General features: G+C 31.5%; 1 protein-coding gene across 1 annotated transcript; it reads left to right on the plus strand.

Moving 5' to 3' along the window:
• Window positions 1-4,509: 4,509 nt before the first annotated feature.
• Window positions 4,510-7,367, plus strand: LOC132746032 (uncharacterized). The gene is made up of 4 exons (XM_060735081.1): window positions 4,510-4,537; window positions 5,440-5,496; window positions 5,701-5,826; window positions 6,085-7,367. Exons 1-4 carry the CDS (start codon window positions 4,510-4,512, stop codon window positions 6,909-6,911), a joined length of 1,038 nt encoding a protein of 345 aa, XP_060591064.1. The 3' UTR covers window positions 6,912-7,367.
• Window positions 7,368-22,256: the final 14,889 nt, after the last annotated feature.

The following is a 22,256-nucleotide window of genomic DNA, read 5'->3' on the forward strand; positions in this document are numbered from 1 at the left end:
AAATATATATCTCTGATTGAACAGAACAGAACAGATATTATTATTCAATATGACTTGAACATAACAGTCGCTCGTCATTACACAAATATACAGCATATATTAAATACAGCGAGAGTGAAAATACAAGCATACAAATTTAACATTTGATATTATCATACTAGTCATATACATTATTCAAATTTTCATTTCTAATACTAAATGCTTTATTACAAAATATTGCTAATCTATTCAAAGTATTTGTATTACATGTATTTAACAGATCAGTAAATTTAACCATACTGGGATGCCTATAGTAATAACGTGGTATACTCAATTTTCTTTAATCTGAATAAGAAGGACAAATTAAAACAAAATGGTTTTCATCTTCTTTGTCGTCAAGGTTGCAAAATGTACATTTTCTTTCCGATCTCACAATGTTTCTATGTCTGCCAGTCTCTATATTTAAACGGTGCGAAGACAATCTTAGTTTAGCTATTGTATTTCTCAGTGCAAAACATTTTATTTAAATAATTTGGTAATTCAAAGTTATTTTTAATTCTTTAAACAAAGAGAGTGAGCTTTTATTATTTACATCTTGTCTCCAGTTACAGATATAAATATCAATAAGTCTTCTCTAATTGAATGTACGGGGCGACTTTTTACAGCCTCCACATGGCACAAACAACGCTGATGTGGCGATAAAATAGAGAAAATAACAATCCCTAAAGAAGATATGATAAACAAGATCAACAAGGAAAGGCAGCGTTCAATGAACGCAACCAAGACGGCAAAATTGAAATTGTTGCAGGCTCGGTTTGATTGAGCCTGTGCATGGACGGTACTGTCAAGTGCAAACTGCCATCCACGCCCCCTGATTTTTAAATCACACTGACACTGTAAAGGTCAGGCCACTTTCGAGGAAAACCTCAGACGCTCCTTCATGCATTATTTCAAGTAGAACTACCGACCTTACGGAAGATAGCTCGACATTAAACTGTTAGTAACTCTATGTTGTTGTCCAATTTTAATTCTAACAGAACGATCCCGAAACAGTATTGTTCGCGATTCTTTACGATTTCCTATGAATATTGTTATATGAGGAAAAGTTGAGATAAGTGCAGTGCGAGTAAGATATTGTTGATTATTCATAGATTGTCTAACAGCATTTGCTGACCTTTTAAGGAAAGCTATACAAAGTTATAACAACAGTTTAAGGCAATGCGCTTTGTTATATGCAGATAAAAATACAACAAAAACTGTGCCATATTTTAAAAGTGAAAACATAATGGTTTAAACAATATTTATTTTTTCATGTTATCAATACAACATTGTAATCGATATTAATTACAATCAGCATCAAACAATTTGCACCAATTCAACAGTTAAAATAAATGAATTATTTTTATAGAATAAGAACTATATTAACATGTTATAATATGAAATAAGTATATAAATTGTCTTCCTTCGTTTTCTGCATAATTTTAGTACTGACAATCGGTAAAAGGACAATATTAACCAAAATTAAAGACTTAAATTAAAAAGTTTGATCAAAGTGTCTTTTAACAGACATTAATATGTCTTAATAAATTGCTTGCGATCAGACAGAATTGCGAAACTATATCAGTCAATCTCTTAAGAAATGACACACATTACCATTATAATGCCCGGAGACGATCGATATAGGTTCTGGTTTGTTGGCCTACAATTGTCCGAGACAGTGTTAAATAAGAAAGTATTATATTTACTGGTTCGATTGAATCACTTCTGTAACTCTAGACTAAATTTTGAGTTATATAACGTCTAATTGAATAACATTCCCAACATTCACGAAAAAAAGTTCTACTTCACGAATAGTTTCCTTAAACACGTACATGTCTTATTAAGAAATAACATTTAGAAATAAATATAGAAACAGTCGGAACATTAATTTCAGCTAAAGCCGGTATAAGGGAGCAATTATCGTAGCTTGCATTGGTCAGTGTCGTTAAGGCCATAAAACATTGTAATATTGCCGTGTTTAACGGTCTTTTGTTCCTTTAGAATTTTCGGTCGAAGACAAAGAAATGCAAAATCAATAATTTGTGTCTCTCTTTCATTGATATTTGTGTTTCACTTTCAATGATTAATTTTTAACTTTTTTTTAATAAAGAAGCAGTATTGTCCAAGAAAAATGATGATAATTCATATCACTAGTCTTGTTTAGGCTTTATTTTATTTATGCTATTGAGCATTATTAAGGCAACACATACTATTATAGTCTGATTTTATTGACCTGTCAATTATGAATACATTATAGCACTCATTTACATATTCGATCCCACTTCGGGTTTTTTCGTTTATTTTACGAGAATTAATATTGAGTGTATCACTTACGTTTGGAAAACTCTCACTAGATTAATGTAGGTTCTTGTAACATCCGCAATAGCACAGTCGGTTAAGTGATTACCTAATGCATGATGGGTCCGAGGTTCGATCCCCTTTTTTGACATTCTTTTTAGACTTATTCTTTCTTTTATTTTTGAGTATATTTTAATGAAAATGATCAAGCGCTTGCACTTTGTCTACACGGATATGAACCAACTAAGAAACACTGAATTGTCACATTTTATATTGTATAATTACATTTATTGATTTTAATCGGAATGAATTTTCAGTATTAATTCTTAAACATTTATATATACAAATGTATAGTATTTACAAAAAGGTGCAAAGCATATTAAAAACGGAACAACCATAACTTAAAAAACATGTTGAAAATAGTTATTAATAAAAAATATACTGGACATACTCTGTCTCGATCCTACAACACGTTGAACGTTCAGATAAAATATACCAGTGGTTTACCCTATTGCACTATAACGGTCAGTGTAACTAATTCAAAATAACAAGATGAATTTAATCACATCTTACTGCGCACATCTCACGGAATTTACCGAACATTTATCGAATATTAATACATTCTGTATATTGACCGTATAATCAGTATGGAATTGACAGGTTAATAAAATCAAACAATACTAATATCAATGAGCAGTACTTTTTTAGCAAATATTTAGACAAGCGATTTCTGCACTTTGCCAACACTTTATTATTATTATATATAGTTGTCGGAGACTGTGTTAAAGATGGAAGTACCGGTATCATATGTAAGTTCGATTGAACCACTTATTCCGTAAAGCTAAACTGTAAAACATTTTTCTCTTTAAGTTATGTCACGGCTAACCGAGTATTTCCTAAATTCAAGAAAATTTTCAGTGTCACGAAAAATTTCTTTAAACACGTAAATGATTGGGAAAAAATCCGACACTTATTCTTAATTGAATTTTTTAAAGCTTTTATCATAACATATTAAATGTTCAGTAAATGTTAATATATAAAGAAAGTAATTTAAATTGCTTATAATGAAGATCATTTTAATGTATTATTTTACTTAAAGACAGTTATTACATGTATATATAAATGTATTATTTTTATTCACTTAAATTTATTTTATAATTAAGATAAATATGATTTGACAAAATATTTAAAACTTTTTTAATTTTGAGAAAATGCGTTATTAATACACGTTACCATGTTATAAATTTTGATAAAAAAGCAATTTATACAACTACGAAATGAAACCGATGAAAATGTTTAGAATAAAAAAAATCGCTTTCCATATTAAAACCTTTCGTTCTGGGAGTTTCGATTAGGGCTTTGTGTCAGATTATTGTTTTATATGTCCGTCAAAAGCTTTGCAGCTTTGAGATATGAAATCTGAGGGAAGCATTACGTAATGTGATTATACTTTGTCATTGATTTCTTTTGTTCAAAAGTAAATATGACGTGCGTTAAACGAGTATTTAGCTGACACGCAAAGGTCGTAAAATGATAATGTTAGCAACAAAGGAACTACATGTAATTCGACATTGTTGTTTACAATACTGTATTCTTTGTTATTAAAATTCAAAACAATCTATATTCTTTGTTATGAAAATTCAATTTGCTTGATTATGTCAATTTCTTTTGTTTTTGCTTTTTTTTGTAGATTTTAGGGACTTTACCCTTTGCATGTTTTCTTGTTCTGTTCAGCCGATCCTTATGTTTTGTTTTCCTTAACTGCAATGCAAAATGCTTTAATGTTTAAAAGGTCATTAAATTTTTTTAACATGTATGCATGTGTTTTCTTTATCACATTTCATTTATGTTGTAAGATTCTCGATTCACTTTCAATTTAAAAAAAAATCTAAATAATCTTTTGTAGATACATACGATTGACTTTTGATGTTACGTAACTTTTAGCTACAGTATACTACAAGGGGTTCTTCTGTGTTCCTTTAATTGTGAGCATTTTTTTGTCTATTATTATACCTTACAAATGAATAGTTTTTACAATTAGTTGATTGCACAACTAAACATGAGATGAATTTGTGTAACATAAGCACGTGGCTTTGGATTTGTATTCATACATATATATTTACCTCATTCCTGGCCAACAAAAAATGTAAACAAACGTGAATGCCATAAAAAGAATATAATGCAGTACTTGATATGACGTCAACAGATAATTTGACGTCAAGTAAATTGGTTTTCTGCTGAATTGAGTTCCTTTAATATCCTTTATTTCTATTTTATGAATAGAATAGAAATAGGTCAAACATTGAAATATTTGTCTGGAATAAATGGAAAGTGGCTATCGACGTATATCAAAAAGAAATTTAAAGTGACACAAGAGAATATCAAATTTGCAAATTTCATAAAGATACCATGTTTTTTTAAAATACATCGATTGTTTTTTTATGTTCAAAAACTGCGCATCCGCACAGTCTGATCAGGATACATGCTGTTCGCTTACAAACCCTATAACAAGTAGAGAAACTGATAGTGAACAGCATGGATCCTTATCAGACTGCGCGGATGCGCAGGCTGGTCTGGATCCATGCTGGTCGCAAACCCATTATGTTGGTTTTGTCATGACGCGGCTCATATGTTTCTCTCTTTGATTCTTATCCCTGAACACGGTTCTAAGTGCTTTGATTTAAAGATAACAAAATGTTTTAAGTAAAAAAAACTGGGAAATGTAATAGTTGATTTTCAAATAAACAGAACACACACGTTTCCAATAATTTTATTTCGAATAAAAGCTCGCTTATGAAAAGAAAATCCTTGTTCCATATGTTAACTATGTAACAACACAATTTCATTAAGGCATCGATGAGCATCTATTTATTTTCATATCAAACTTGTCAAATACAGATAATTTTAACAATCTAAAACTTCTAGATCTGGGTTTTGAAGGCCATGCGTCAAGATTTTTCCGAAATAAATTATGCTACAGCATTAAACGTTGTAATGTGAACTTTATTGGTCTAACAATGATTTATTTAAACCATTTGAGAATTTCAGGAAGAACTGGCTTGAAAGACAATTGAATGTTAAATTATATTTAAGCAACTATAAAAAGTGCAATCTATTTTTAAGAGCGGGCGGTGAACCAGGGTGCCCAGGAGGTGTTGGAAGGAGTCTCTTATCAGTCTGGTTAGTAAAATTTGTGTTCTGGCAGCTTTATCTATATAATATTTTACTAATATAGTATAATAATATATACCATATAGATTTGATCAAGGATGAAAAATAATGTTTATGTTTGCAAGTTTCATTAATTTAAAACTTGATACATTATGACAAATTGTCCGGTAAGACCAGACAAAAATGTTTATCATTTGTGTGATTGATTTTTAGGAATTGGCCATGAGACCAATGCAGATATAGAGGCTATTCCAGCCCCAATACCCAAAGGAGACTTCAAACCTATTCAGCTCACAAACCCGACATTGGTGACGTTTGATCTGGAGACGACAGACCTTAGTAAGAAATAGTTTATGATAATGCAAATGTAAAAGTTTACTACTCTAAAGTGTAAATGAAATAGTTTACTACTCTAGCTTTTATTGGCGGCAACTTAGATGCAGAGTTTTGTTATGTATTTAGTGCTAAGGTGCACAGTTTTGTTATGTATTTAGTGCTAACTAGTACTAGCAACTCTTCTAAAACACACATATTGCAATATATTTATTGTCAGTAAATGATATTCACCGAAATGAAACCAAATGATTTTTTTTACAGTTCGTGGACATTGCCTGCCACAGATAACGCAGATAGCAGCGTCAGATTTGGCTGGAACCCGTACATTTTCTCAGTATGTTCTACCGACAGAACCCATATCTGCTGGGGCTAGGCAAGTCACTGGCCTCTCAGTTGATGGCGACCGTCTATTACATCTTGGACAACCGGTAGAAGCAACAGATATAAAGTCGGCCCTACAACTATTTACTGCCTGGGTGAAGAAAATTCCAAACTGTGTTCTAGTTGCACACAATGGTAAAAAATTCGATTTTCCGGTAATTGTAAATGCATTGAACTGTGCAGGTGTATATGATATGTTTGTTGACGGAACAAAAGCACTGGTTGATTCTCTTTCACTATTCCGGAAGGTGATTCCAGGAAGGAAGTCATACAAGCAGGAAGACCTGGTACATGACATTTTGAACACCTCATATGGGGCACATGATGCTGCAGAAGACGTGCACGCTTTGGGCAGTCTTATTTCCCATTTGGACGTTGACAACAAGACAGTATTGACTCAAAGTTTTAGTGTAAGTGCAGTTTGTAAGAACATGTTGTTCAACAAGGAGAAAGCCAAAAATCTTCCATCATTGTCAGTGCTTTTATACAAATCCATATGCAAAGCACCTACGGCTGAAAATATAGCAGGGTCTGGTTTGAACTTGCAACACCTTGAAGCTATATACAAGCGTGATGGAGAGGATGGCCTTACAAATACTTTCATAATGAAAAACAGTGAGGGCCAACCGCGTGTTACGGCAGCGAAACGGATTTTAGATTCTGTGATCCCTAAACTAGTAGAGTTTTTCAAAGAAAAGAAACTTTAATTTTGGTGAATGTGAAAATAGTTTAACAACATTGTTCAGTTTTGTTATAAATGGAATGTAACTGTTTAGGTTTTTTTTAATTGATTGTAACACAATAACTTTCCATTTTTCTTGTAAGAAATAACATGTACACTTGCATCCTGTATATGTAGTCTTGTAAAAAAACAATTTCAATTTAAGAATTATGTTCAAACATTTATCATATGTAATGATAAAACACTTATAAGTGTTATGGAACTGAGAAAAGTACCTTGTATTTGCAAAAGCATTCACAAATTATTAGTGTTTGATAATATTATAAAATATCTATTGATTGGATAATTATAAGTGATCGGGCATTGGTCTAAATCTGAAATAGTCTAAGTCAAAAACACAGATAATCTGTGTTTATTGGACTTTTTGCTCATGTAAATGATAAATTTTGTCATAAATTTTATAAGAAAGAGTTATTGGATTGATTAACCTTTTCCCTTATATAAGCGTGTTTCGACGGCTTTTTGCCCCCCCCCCCCTTTTTGAGGCCTCAAACAGTGAAAAAATGTCCTATTTAGACCACAAACACTGTTTTCCGTTTGAGAAATGTTGTTAAAAAAAGTGTCTGTTTGGGGGGTTTGAAGGGGGGCGGAGTCCCCCTCATCGCCAAGAAAATTTTGGACTTGTGAGAGGCTTAAAATGACCCCAGGTTGATCATAAGGTAACGTGTAACCAACGCTGAAAAGCCTTTGACTCTATCTCAATCCCTTGAGAAGTTGCAGCATTTTGAAGTTAATTTTGATGGAAAAAATCGAGGCAAAAAAGTGATTTTTGGCAATTTTGAGATGTCCCCTCGTTGCCATGGTAACAGGAAATTTAAGACTGAGCATGTCGTTACAAAGGCAATGGTCCAGTCAACATTTGTGCCAAGTTTGATCAGTATTGAAGCATTTTTCATAGTTTCATAGCAGTTTGAACTTGTAAGAGGAGGCTTTTCAGTGAAAATGGCCATTTTTCACAATATGCTCATGGGGGAAAGGGTTAAGACAATTAACTGAAACTTCTTGTGACATAAAAATTTGAAGTTTTTTAGCCTTGGCCAGTAGAATGTAGTTGATATCGAAATCATAAAAAGGCACATTTTCTTCAAATTTCATATTTTTTTGTTTTTAATTTACTTCTTTAATCATAGTTATCTTGTCTGGCATATGCTATCTTCATTTTAAGGTTACTTTGCCTAAAATAATAATATTGAGAAATTTAACAAACTTTAATTAGTTGGATTTTTGAAAAGTGCTTGAAAATAAAATGGTGGGTTGTGAACTTCAAACTTGAATTCTTCACAATCAGTACGGTAAAAGTTTTTGATTATCTGCTATTTTATTCATTAGGTGTTCTAGATAATTTCTATGTCCTTAAAATGTGTTGCACTAATATTTTTCAGAGTAATATAGGTAAAAAACATAGATGTATTGTTTTTAACTTTCGTGTTTTTTCTCCTTTTTCCAAACCCGAGCTGCAACATTTTAAACATTTTAATACTGTATACTATATTTGGTGCATATTTTTCTTATTTATTTGTGATGTACAATTAAAAACCAACACACATATATATGTTTTGTTTTATTTTTTCATTTTTTATAAGAAAAATTACTTCTTTTTGTCTGGCAGGGTGCTCGGACTTTTGGGTCAATCTGGCGATCAAGGGTTGTAAACTTCAATTTTGTATAAAATTTAAATCAGACGGTAAATCTGACTGAAAACTTGAAAATAAATGAGTTATAGCATATACTTGCTATAAATAATAACCATTTGCAGTTTCAAAAACCTCACTATTAGAGTCGGAATACCTTAAATAGAATTAGTTTAAATATGAAATATGTCAAATGTTTTTCTACTATAAAAAAGAAACAATCGAGTATGATGATCACATTTTCACATTAATTTTTTGATTGTCCTGAAGTTCAAAAATGGCGGAAAAGATATATAATGTGAACCTCATCAGGGCTGGGAATCAAAACTGCGTCGTATCCTACAAAATGTAAACAAACGCCGCCATCTTGGAGCGAACAAATGTATGTTTTTGTTTATAACTCTTTTTGTTGGAAATGACTGAAAACAAGATATATGTATTAACACGCTACACTTTTTTCCGCTTCGTTCGGTATATGTTGCTTGCACAACTATTTTGTAAAACAAAAGTTATAGCGAACTTGCAACTCGAAGCGAGGCAGAATTTTTATGAAAATGTGTGGATACGACGCAGTTCATATTTCTTTATCTATCGTTTTTCCTTCAAATCAATTATATACTCGTTTTCAGAGTTCACCATAAACGTCAAAACATAATTTTGCATCATTTACTAAACTTTCATTTAAAAGAGATGTTTATTTTCCAAGAAAATAATGATTTTTACGAAATGATACGACGCTGTTGAAAATAAAATATGATACGACGCAGTTGTATTTTCATTGCAGGCTGAATATTGGTTAAACTATTTAAATTATGCGCTAGGTATGCCAATAACGTCCTACAACATTTCTTGTTTACAACTTAAGTCAAAAGCAGAGGTCACTAATTGGTTTCATAAAAATGGAAATGTAATACAATTCTATTAAGGCTGCATTTTTCGGTCGCATTTTAGTACTAATCATAATCATCTACAAATTCCGAAAAGCTGTATCAAATGCAATATACATTGAAACACGTGATCGCACACCCATATGACAACGTGTTCTACTGTTGCCTTAGCATGCTAATAAACTTGTTCACGTGAGTTCGAAATGGGAGTGATTACTATTTTTGATACAAAATTCAATATTCCAGTGTAACCTCCACTGGACCCTGTATTAATCAGGAATGACTTTTTTCTTAAAAAAAGAGAAAAAATTACAAATTTTGAAAAGGTCTCTCGCTATCGGGAATGCGCAAATTGCATGCCTACCGTTGTTACTTGTAATGAGCAATAATTTCCGTCAATTCCGTTATTACTTTTGTCTTTTACGTGCCAATTTTATTGTATTCATTTTCTTAATAATTGACGAGGACAGGTGAGCTTTATTATTTGAAACTGAACATTAAATTTTTAAAATAATATTATAAATGGTTAAGCTACAATATATTTTTGCAAGTAGGTTATGCGTTCCGTTTAGTCATTTTATGTTCAGCGCCGCGGAACTTTACCCCTGCGTTTCTTTATCGCCGATGAGGAAATGTCTACGGAATGTATTTTCTATACTTCATTTGTACTTGCACTTGAGTATCATTCTTCTCCATCAAAAAACTTTTCAAAATCGAGTTACATATGATACAACTACAAATTATTTTGTAAAAAGGTGTACGTTTTGCAAAGGTATTTTACGCTATGCACCGATAAATTTGATACAGATATAGGCAGACATGATCTTTCAACAGTATTGAAGAATTATTAAGTTTTCACAATATTGAACAGAAAATGTCAGATTATCGTATCGAATTTTCAACAGACTAGAGACATGGCATCTTAACATACCTTCATACTAAAGTGTGATTTTTATTTGATAATGAATTGCCTGAAAACTTAAACAAAAGTTTTCAGAAAATGACTTCACAGAGGATTACCCCCTGTTCACATTGAAAATTTCTCTGCTATTAATACCGAAATAAGAAATTTAAATTTTATTCTCTTTATAATTAATTCAATTATTTTTAATCTTAAAACTTCACGTCAGAAGTTAATAAAAAAAGCTGCTTATTTGTACAGATGACGTTAACAAACTTTGTTGAAAAAACAAATCAGACAGGTGTGTCCGACCGAGGCCGAGCTGTTTATGTTTACTGAATTCAAATCACTTGAACTGAACTGCTATGAATTCGAAAACCACCAGGGACTTTTTATTCTTTTGTGTGGAAAACCTATCAAGCTAGTTTCAAAATGTCGACGGTTACCTGCAGGTACAACATTTTGCCTGAAATAATGCACAGAGGCACCTGAGGTCCTCGCCCCTAGTAAAGCTAATGTGTAGAGTGAAAGTTTGAAAAGAAACCACAAAAAAGCAGTCAATACCCAGAACATGCAGAACCACAGTTAACTTAGAGCGTAGCTAGCCAAAATGAATTTCAGTTAATAGATTTCTACATTTTTTTTGCGAAAAAAATTAGGGATAATATTGAACATACAGGAAAACATAAGAAATTATTTCAGATATTATGATCAATAAGGTAACATGTTCATGTTTAACTGAAAAGTAGCTTCCGCAATGTAAACTTTCAAATTAAACGTTATATTGGATATGACACATTGTATTCTAAATAATCAACAGAACATTGCTTTACACCGCAAATGATCTGGGTTTTTATCTAGCGCAAGTGATTATTCCATAAAATAGAAATATATTGCCAAACTTATCCCTGTTGAAAAGACTGCCAAAAATACAACTGCGTCGTATCATATTTTATTTCCAACTGCGTCGTATCATTTCGTAAAAATCATTATTTTCTTAGAAAATAAACATCTCTTTTAATAAAATTTTAGTAAATGATGCAAAATTATATTTCGAAGTTTATGGTGAACTCTGAAACAAATATATAATTGATTTGAAGGAAAAAACGATAGATAAAGAAATATGAACTGCGTCGTATCCACACATTTTCATAAAAATTCTGCCTCGCTTCGAATTGCAAGTTCGCTATAACTTTTGTTTTACAAAATAGTTGTGCAAGCAACATATACCGAACGAAGCGGAAAATAGAGTAGCGTGTTATCTTGTTTTCAGTCATTTCCAACAAAAAGAGTTATAAACAAAAACATACGTTTTTCGTTCCAAGATGGCGGCGTTTGTTTACATTTTGTAGGATACGACGCAGTTTTGATTCCCAGCCCTGCTCATTGTTATTTTGTTTGTTTGTTTGGATTTTTACGGCACGTCAACTTATAACTGGCCATATCGTGTCGAATGCTATAATAGGCTTAAAATGTTATGTTAAACTTTGTAAATGACAATAAAATGAGCCAATTAGATCCTAGAATGCAAGTTTATCTCTTTCAAATAATCAATGATGTTTTTTGATGGAATTGTATTAAAGCGTTCTTTGAGTGAATTTACACATTAAAATCTATTACGGGCCTGTGAAAAATCATGACATTCAAGAAGAAAATGCTTGACAGTAAAATTTTCATTACAAGCTACACAGAAAGGGGCATTGTCATTCGTGAGGAGATAAGAGTGGGTAATTTTAGTGTGTCCAATTCGGCATCGAAGAAGAACTGTTCGATCATGGCGGTTTGACGGAGATAGTGATGGTGACACATCAAGAGATGGGTTTATATGAATTCAGTTTGATCTCTAACATAACGGAAACCAACACAGAAACGGAAATACATTCGCTCTACTCTTTCACCAGACATGCGCATTTCAACTTCGTAACCAGACTAAAGTTCGTGATCGAAGTCGATCTTGAAAACTATATGAAGTCTGGTAAACATTTTGACATTCAGAAATTGTGAGTGAGAACCAAGATTGATCTGATGGATTATTAATCTGTCAGCCAATAAAATGTCGGGATCGTCAGTAAAATAATAAAAATAAAAATCTGTTGCAGACGAAAAATAACAAAACCAGACAGATTTATTAGTGCTATTAACTAAGTTTCTAAATTCTAGATGTAAAACTTACTTTGTTTATTGTTGTTTTATTATTCACATAATTATTTAACCTTTCTATCTGGAATCCGGATGATTTGAAAAAAATATATAGTTGTATAATTGTCTGAGAAAAAAACAACCCCGATAATTCAGTTCAATGAACAATTGACCTCCAGACCAGCATTTATACCACATAAAAAGTACACATACTAAAATTATTTTTCTTAGCCCTGTGTAATAAAAATAAACACATTTTGTCGATTATCATTGTACAAGTGTAGATAACATTTTTTCTTTTTTTTGCAAATTATTGTTTCCCCGTAGGTTTTCAATGACATGATTGATATTGGTTTTTGTTGAAAAATACGGGAGTGCTGTATTCTTTGAAAGAGCCTTTTCTGTTTGATTTTAAAATGATTTAGGTATTTAGAATGCACTTCTTATTGCTTGTAGACAGACGCTTGTTTCTGTACATCATATTTACAGTGTACTCGTAAAAAATAACTTTATAGAGAATTCACTATAGTATTGATGCATTAGATAACGAATATTTCTTATTTATTGCCGAGCATTACTAGAAACTGTTTATAACGAAACCTGTTCATTACGAATATAAAACTAGTCCATCGGAAACAATATCATAATCGTTACTTCTTGCATGAGGGATATTACAGACAAGGCAAGCTAAAATCACATGTATTTCATACAATTGTTTTATAAAAAGTTTGATAAAAGGAAATTTCTGTGCATTGGTACGTTGCTTAAATATAGCAAAAATAACCCCAAAACGATATAAAGGTTATTGTTATATAGATAAAGAACAATAGCTTGTTATTAAAATATAACTGCGGTATATTGTTCTTTATTGTTCTAAAGCACAATAATATCTAGCATATGTTGCGGTTCGGACCGGAATATCCGTCCCGAGGGGACCCGCCCATGGGCGGGTTCCCGCAAACATATGTAAGATATTTTTTCTTGCATATTCTGCCATATTATTTCATATTTAAAATGATTTACCTCAATATGATATATATGTGCATGGAAATTAAAGTCATTTTATCCATAACTATTTTCTTACAATAGCGTATGAACTTACAACTGAAATAACAACGGCGAAATGACGTCATCAAAAGCACATATTTCCCTTCTAAAACGACGTCATTTTAACGCGGTTCATTCATAAAGTGCGCTAAAATGACGTTGTTGTTTGGCACGCGACTCATCTGGCACCCCTCATGCCAGATGAAATTTCCGGCATGGGTAAAACTCAAGGAAACGCCAGTCTGCTATGCAAGAATATAACTTCTACACTTAAATTATCAGTATGGAAATCCGATGAAACAATGCCGAATATAACAAGTTTAATGGTATTAAAGCATCTGTCTTATGAAATCACAATTTCTATCTTAATAATATCTGTCATATGTTGCGGTTCGGACCGGAATATCCGTCCCGAGGGAACCCGCCCATCGGCGGGTTCCCGAGGGACGGATATTCCGATCCGAACCGCAAACATATGAAAGATATTTTTTCTTGCATATTCTGCCATATTATTTCATATTTAAAATGGTTTACCTCAATATAATATATGTTCATGGAAATTAAAGTCATTTCATCCATAACTATTTTCTAACAATAGCGTATGAACTTACAACTTAAATAACAACGGCGAAATGACGTCATCCTAAGCACATATTTCCCTTCTAAAACGACGTCATGTTAACGCGGTTCATTCATAAAGTGCGCTAAAATGACGTTGTTGTTTGGCACGCGACTCATCTGGCACCCCCCATGCCAGATGAAATTTCCGGCATGGGTAAAACTCACGGAAACGCCAGTCTGCTATGCAAGAATTTCTAAACCATTAGACCCATGTCATGTTATATCAATTCAAAACCGGCAAGAGTCCATGGTACAATCACAAATTATACAACTGGTGATTTAGTTAATCAAATGAAATATAAATCAGTCAAACATTTAGTTGTGGGAATGTTTTAAATAATAATAAATTTGCAATAATTTGTTATGAGAGTAGCAAAATATAAACAAATGGTATACAAAATAAGAAGCACGATAACTTAACAAATTGACAAAACGAAGCAATGAATATTTCTAAGGCATATTGTAATTGAGTAACTTTTTTGTATTGTAACGAGGCACCAAAAATAATAACCTTTTGACAAATAAATAAGATGGCTTGTTTACACTTGATGGGCCTCAAGCAATTAATTTTATTGAAAATGCTCCAAATAACAGCGCGTTCAGAACATCAAGATCCAAATTTATTGTCATGGGTTTTAAGACCTTCTAGAACGGCTCTATTAATTTGATTAAAATGTTCAGTGCCATTGGAAAGGCCGCTTCTTTTGTATTATTAGTTTTCTGTTGCAATTATGTTTACAGGAATCGCTGTTTTTTTCTGTTGGTTTGATAATGCAGAAGGAAATGAAATTTTATTTTTGGAAAAAATGCTTTTTAAAAAGAAAAATTGTAAAATAAAATTATTACTTCGAATTCATATTGAAATGAATCAAAAGAACAGCAAAGACTCCACCCTCTTAATTTGGTTATGTTTTTTAATTTTACGATCATGTCCGGCAGATTTTTATTCCAGTTGATCTTGTTACTGCTATACTTAAATGAATGTATTGTAATAAAACTTCAAAACTTGTACAATACGCATTCAACAGTGGAAAAAAATATTTAAAAAATAAATCATTTTAAAATACAGTCTATGTTTAAAACACGCATATAAACATTTCTCATTACATAGGAAAAGCGGTGATATGTATTTGATGTGCCGTTATTTGAAACGCTTTGACAAGGATATGTTTCAAAAACATATGTTCATCAGTCTGGTTTAAACAAAATATTCTTGATGACTTTTTGTATTTTAAACCTCTCCATGTCATAAACAGAAAAAGGGTGTTTACCTAAAATTGATATAATAGCTCTTGCCTTGGTTATTTCTAGGAGTTAATTCTATTTATGAAATGGATGTTGCCAGAAACACTCGAATGCCAAATCAAGACACAGTATGATATAACCGTTTTGTAACATTGATTAATTCATCTAAACTTCACACTTTCTTTTATGCGATGTTATTATGATCTGTGAACTTTAAGTGATATAGTAAAACACAATATATTCTCTGTTGCATTGTACTTATAAATAGTCTAATGAAGTCTAATGATTATAACTTTATTATTTAACTGTATTCCGTTTTAGCCTTTATGACTCATAACAAAATTCCTTCAAGAACATTGAATTATGTCATATGAGGAAGCCATTTATCACGCTTATGAAAGGTCGGTGGTTCTACCTGAGGACTTTTTCTAATATTAAAGTCGACTTATTACCAGCAAAAACATATTAATTTGCAAATGAATGCCTCCGGCCCAAAAACAACGAATTCAATGTAATATTATATGCATTTAAGGTATACATTTCATGTTTCATAATGGTATGTACAAAAAAGCAATCGATATTATTTCATTACCGTAAGAACAATTCATTAGATTATAAAATTTCCATATTCACACCTACTGTTATACCAGCTTAGTACATATTGCCGATGTTCAAGTCAGTATTTATTTCATTTTAAGAAAACATGAAATTCATCTTCAGTACTTTGTGAATAAAAGTTGAGATAACAAAACTGACAATAACGTTCCACCATTGGAAGACAAAGATGACGACCATATATAGTCGCTGTGACTTAAAATCCAAAAAAAGCCAAACAAACAATTTGCTAATTACAACGTTTGAATACTTGTTTCTGTAGAGAACTTTGCATTAATATAATTATTGTCTGCATATATTGTTACAGAACTAATTCTTATGGACAGATGCGACATCAAAGAAGTACTGTGGCGACTTTCATATGATAAACTTTACTTTGGTAGCTTATAAGTCGCAACACTGTTTGGGGTTTAAACAATCTCTAAATAAATGGATACAAATAGGAAAAGTCTTTTCATATTATCCCTCATGTACAGACTCAATAAAACCGAGTCTGCAATTCTTATGTAATTTTGTTGTGGTTAATGCTTCCGAGGGATCACTTTGTTTTAAGATTTTTTAATGTAAGAATATTTATTGAACAGTAAGAACAAATATATAAACATTATTATACCTTTAACATCTATTAATATTTATTTATAAACTATAAATCTACTTTTCACAATTTCTGTTATTCTCAACAAATATCTCTGTTAAATTATCTTATTCTTTTTTATGCTCTAATATTCTTTAGTCAATGTTCTAAACTTTCACTATCTTATTCTGATTTTCCACCCCAAAAATCTACTTACTCATCTCTGAATTCTCAGAACTAACTTTTTTCACATTCAAAAACATCTTTATTTATACTAGAAGACTTCTGCCAGAATTGGCAAAATTTGGCAGAAAGTGTGATGTTATAAATAATTGTGGCAGAATTCAGCAGAATTCTGCAGAAATACATACAAACATATTCAATTGAAAGATTATCTTTTAAGTATGCAAAGTTCAATTAAACTGGATGTACAAAATACTATATAAGACTAAAAGCAAAATACTATATAAGACTAAAAGCAATTACCTAAGATATGATATACTCTAAAAACATCATCCGTCAGCTATCAAAACCCAATGTAAACGCCCAAGAGAAATCGAAGACGTAGAACGCATTATTCAATGATGTAATACACATAAACGTTTTAGGTACACATAAATGTTGTAATCATGCCGGTAACTCACAATCAGACAAATTATCCAATATCTTTGGAAATTAACGTTAACAGTAGATAACAATTATAAACAGACATACAAAAATGTGAATTTAGTCTACCACTAGAAGGTAATTCAATCTTGAACTTTATATTGAACGGTAAAAGCTTTATCACTGAGATTGAAAATATTGTAAACAATACCCCACCCACTTTTAAATAATTAAGTAGTAATAAGTAGTTTACACAGACAAATACTCAATTAAAAAATAAAGTAAGCAGAAGAATTATTAGATCACCTGATCCCTGCAGTACTTCTTGATCATTTCGGTTTATAAGAGAAAGAAAAGGTTATATTTCTAGATAGGGGTTGATATCATGAATTGTGTTGAAAAGACTTTGTCCCAATTTGATGGCAATTCTGATAACATAAGTTTACTTATGTTTAAAACCACTTTAAATACAAATAGAATTTATTGTTTATTTCCTGTTTACCTAAGTAGCAGCGGATTCAACATAAGTTTTTAACATCATTACATTACATTGAGTTTCAATTATATACAAAGCTTTAATGTACATCAAATAAAACAATCCTTGAAGTAAATCATTTCCTTATACTATAAAGATATCAAAAGATGCTAATTAAGAATACAATACAGCTAGCAAAAAAAAAAAAAAAAAAAAAAAAAAAAAAAAAAACAATTAATTAAACCATGAAAGCAAATGCCTTGCAAGAAATATTTTAATTAGGTTATTTGAGAAGATGCCAGAGAAAAAATCAAATCTCGTAATTTAAGAAGGTCTCTAAGGTAATTATTCTGTTTGTAAGAAAGAAAACAGACAACGTGTCGTGTTTAAAACTGAAATAAAAGTATAATAAGGAAACATTTAATGGGAAGTGGTCTACATTTAAAGACGTTTATCATGTGGTTACAAGTTTCCGCTTAACAGTTATCCGAGAGCTCTGACATTTCCGCCTTTGACGACAACCAATTTATTTTCTTTCATATTACATATAACTCTTTTTCGAAAAGAAATATACACTTACATTTTCACATATACATTTGTCATACAGCAGCATATGAATTACAAATTTAACGTTATTCATTACGGCGAAATAATTTCTAAAAGATGTGCGGGAATGATGTCCTTGAATCACAAAGGGGTAAAAGATGGGTGTAAAGACTAGAAAATCCAGTCTGCAAGAAAATGGTATGTGGTCTTCTTGAATCATTGAACAAAGTCGCTATTGTAAAACATTAAGTAAAGCATTTTTTTCCCAAAAGTTATACTACATTATTCATTTAGTTTTTTATTCGACACTTAAATATAACGCGTGTTAGTTTGGATTCTGATGAAGCATAGAAATCTGAACATTTTGAGTCATGAATTATAATCAAACCACCATAAACCTATTGTAATAAAATGATAATAAGATAATAATAAATAACTTGAATGTTTCCACAGCAGCAAATACAGTTAAATACATCTATACCACTTATGCAATTATACCTCACAAAATAAATAAATTAAGAGGCTTATATACCAGTGAGCTTGTCCGTTCGGCCAAACGAGAGAACAAAAACAGTAAGAAGCAGTAAATATCCATTTGAAGGAACGTCCGTTCGTCCGTCTGTTTGTCAGACAGTTATATGGTTTCTGGACGATAACTAGAGTAAGAAATAGGATATTGGAATAAAACTTGGTATATAAATTGTGTGAAGACCTTTCTTGGGATTCTCTTTGACATCATAGGGTCAAGATTACTGTTTGTTTCCCTTCGTACAACTAATTTTCCACATAATAAAGGTGGCAGGTTTTGTATGAACATCATTAATGATAGCTTTAGTTGTAATATATAATAACAGCTGATTCTAAAACCAAAATCAAAACACTGATTTCATATAATTTAACCTCAACAAACGTTCAGGATATATTTCAAACTTAACGTTGCTATATATTTCAAACTCAAAAAATGTCGTTATTTAAAAAAAACACTTATAATACATAAACTAAGTTGAAGTTTCTTTTGAAATGATGGCAAAAATGTACAATGAAAACTTGTTTTTGGAATTGCGATCTTCAATATACGTTCCTATTTATAAAGTGTAATTCAAATTTGATATAATTATATTCCTTTTCTTTTTGAACAGAGAATTATTAATATAAATATTCGTTATATAATGCATTAACATGCATGCAATAGGTCAGACTAACTGTAATAAACAAATAATTCTAACACGACCCGCAATCTTCCCTATTGAACATAGAAGAACCGAAAGTGTGTGTTATTATGCTATAAAATCACTGTTTAACGTTCTATATTTAGAAATGTGACGTAATCATTATACACGTGACGTAACCACTATAAAATCCGACGCCCTGACAATAAGTACGGAAGCAAATCAGGCGCAATTTTGCTTAATATCAGGTACGGCAGCATTTATTTGTTGATGTCGTGTTAAAATCGAAATAATATATCCAAATCGGTGATTTTATCGCTGGATAACATCACTGCTTGTCGTACGGATGCGCATCATTATATCACTCGGGCTACGCCCTCGTGATATAATTCCTCGCATCCGAACTCCAACAGTGATGTTATTGAGCGATAAATATTTTATTTCTTAAACAAGCGCAACATTTACGTCAATATGACGCCAATGAACCGCATAACAATAAATATATTAATGGTAACTTTGACTTGTCCGCTAAATTTAGTGCCAGATATTCCCTTCATACAAAATTCAAGATTCTTTCAAAGTTCAAAATCATTTGTATTAAAATGAGTCCGTTTTACGACAGAAAATCATTTAACAGTAGAAATTGGTAATGAAAATATCCATAAAGTAGTAATTTCATAAACCGCTGCGTTTTAAAACGGCATAAAAATGAAATATTCTCTCTTCTGGGTGCATTTATGGATGTTAGTATGGTTTAGACAAAAAGATTATAGACAAAAATGTTATTAATTACACATGAATAAAGCCTTTTTTGAGATAATAACGATTAAATACAAATTACATAACACCCCCCCCCCCCCAAAAAAAAATAAAATAAAATAAAAAAATAAATAAAAATAAAAGAAATAGAAATGATTTTTTTTTAAATCTAACTAAAAATCACTGCGTTTAGTTAAATGCCAACGGAATAATTTCAAATAGGCATTGAACTAATATATTCGGTTATTAAAAGAAATCTACAAAATAAAATGATACCATATTTGGTCTAGTGATAGACAGACCAAATATGGTAACTGTTATAAGAAAAAGCTGTAAGCGGACAAATAATGCATCAGTAAGAAATACTTTCTTCATCCCTGATTTAAACAGTAAATATTTCTATGGCAACATTTTTACGACATTAATCAATCTCATCCGCGTAGGTTGTCATTATATTTGCAGATAAAATAACGTTGACTCTCCTTGTGAATTTTTCTGATAATTATGCTAATGATTCATATCCATCTTCTACCTTTAAAGTTGGGGTTTACTTTAATGTTTTTTCAATGTTATGTTTTCGATTTTACATTTTATACTGTATCATCCGAGACTTCGTTCGTTACCCAGGTAACAGTATTAAAATAACGGGTTGTTAGTAATTCAGTGTTTATGGTATGTTCTGCATATGTAAAATAACTTGTATATACCTTCAAACTTTCGAATTCAAGATCTCAGTAGTTCGAAATCCGTATACGTATTTAGCTAATCGTGTGACCATAAAGAAATTCCCTCTATGTCTTGAGCCCTGTCTAAATGTAAAATCAGCTTAAATTACCATTTTAAATCACCACTGTTACAATTGATAAACAGTAGTAATTGGTTTCCTTTTTTCATTAAAATGCAAAAATTAATTAAGTATTATATTCATATTCTTGATATGTTATTTAATTTCAGAATTATAAGATAAACGCACGTACACATTTACAGAAACAAATAATAATTACAGCCGATCTTGCAGAAATTTAAATTAAAACATATACTGTTATTTAATATGCCCTCTCAAGAGTCTTGGTCCAAATATGTCCATGATTTGTATACACCCGTTTGAAAAACGGGTCGTATTATAGTCCCCCCCACTGGCGGGCGGGCGGTCTGGTAAGCTGTGGGTGGCGTCCACAATTTTGTCCGGAGCATATCTCCTACATGCATAGAGGAATTTCAATGAAACTTCATAGAAATGTTCACCACTATCAGCAGTTGTGTCGCGCACATGAACCAGGGTTCTAGGTGAAAGGTCAAAGTCACATTTAGAGGTCATTGAAAAACGCTTGTCTGTAGTAAAACCCTTTGCATTCATGGAGGGATTTCAGAGTGATCAACAGCAGTGCATTGATAAAATGTGCCGACATAGCATTTTCAAAAGAACTGAGCTACTGGCAAGGCGATCCGACTTTTTCCTCTGTTATTTTTATAGCAAGCATTCTCACTAAGTAATATTGAAATATGTAATGTGTTTAAGTGCAGTTTATTGCGCATGCGGGAAATGCAATGTAGAGCAATGACTGTTTTTTAATTTGTTATTTTGTTTTATTTTTTAAACCAATACCGCCTCAGTGGAGAGAAAATTGGTATTTTTTTAATTCTTACATTTCGCTTATCTTATAAACTTATCCATACATACAGTATAAGCTTAATTATGAAAAAACGTATTTGTTTGTCTTTCTTATAGAAAAAGTTAAGCATCGCTTTCAGAAATAGTTAATTTGCTTTAATGCGTAGGATAAAAGCCCGTCTTTACAGTTATATTCTTAATTAAGACCCAGATTAGATAAGAAATAAATTGCGTCTTCGTAAATATTTATTAGTTTAATTGAATGCTCAGAGTGATCAACAGCAGTGCATTGATAAAATGTGCCGACATAGCATTTTCAAAAGAACTGAGCTACTGGCAAGGCGATCCGACTTTTTCCTCTGTTATTTTTATAGCAAGCATTCTCACTAAGTAATATTGAAATATGTAATGTGTTTAAGTGCAGTTTATTGCGCATGCGGGAAATGCAATGTAGAGCAATGACTGTTTTTTAATTTGTTATTT

Source organism: Ruditapes philippinarum, unplaced genomic scaffold, assembly GCF_026571515.1.
Source record: "Ruditapes philippinarum isolate M1 unplaced genomic scaffold, ASM2657151v2 ctg2218_1_1_1_1, whole genome shotgun sequence".
Lineage (NCBI taxonomy): Eukaryota > Metazoa > Mollusca > Bivalvia > Venerida > Veneridae > Ruditapes > Ruditapes philippinarum.

What these genes read in the sequence shown, in the direction of transcription:
- LOC132746032 (XM_060735081.1), top strand. Translation starts at nt 4,510, where the DNA reads ATGACGTCAACAGATAATTTGACGTCAA. An exon ending in AACAGATAATTTGACGTCAA is followed by an intron (nt 4,538 to 5,439) that starts GTAAATTGGTTT and finishes TCTATTTTTAAG; the next exon opens with AGCGGGCGGTGAACCAGGGT. An exon ending in TCTGGAGACGACAGACCTTA is followed by an intron (nt 5,827 to 6,084) that starts GTAAGAAATAGT and finishes TTTTTTTTACAG; the next exon opens with TTCGTGGACATTGCCTGCCA.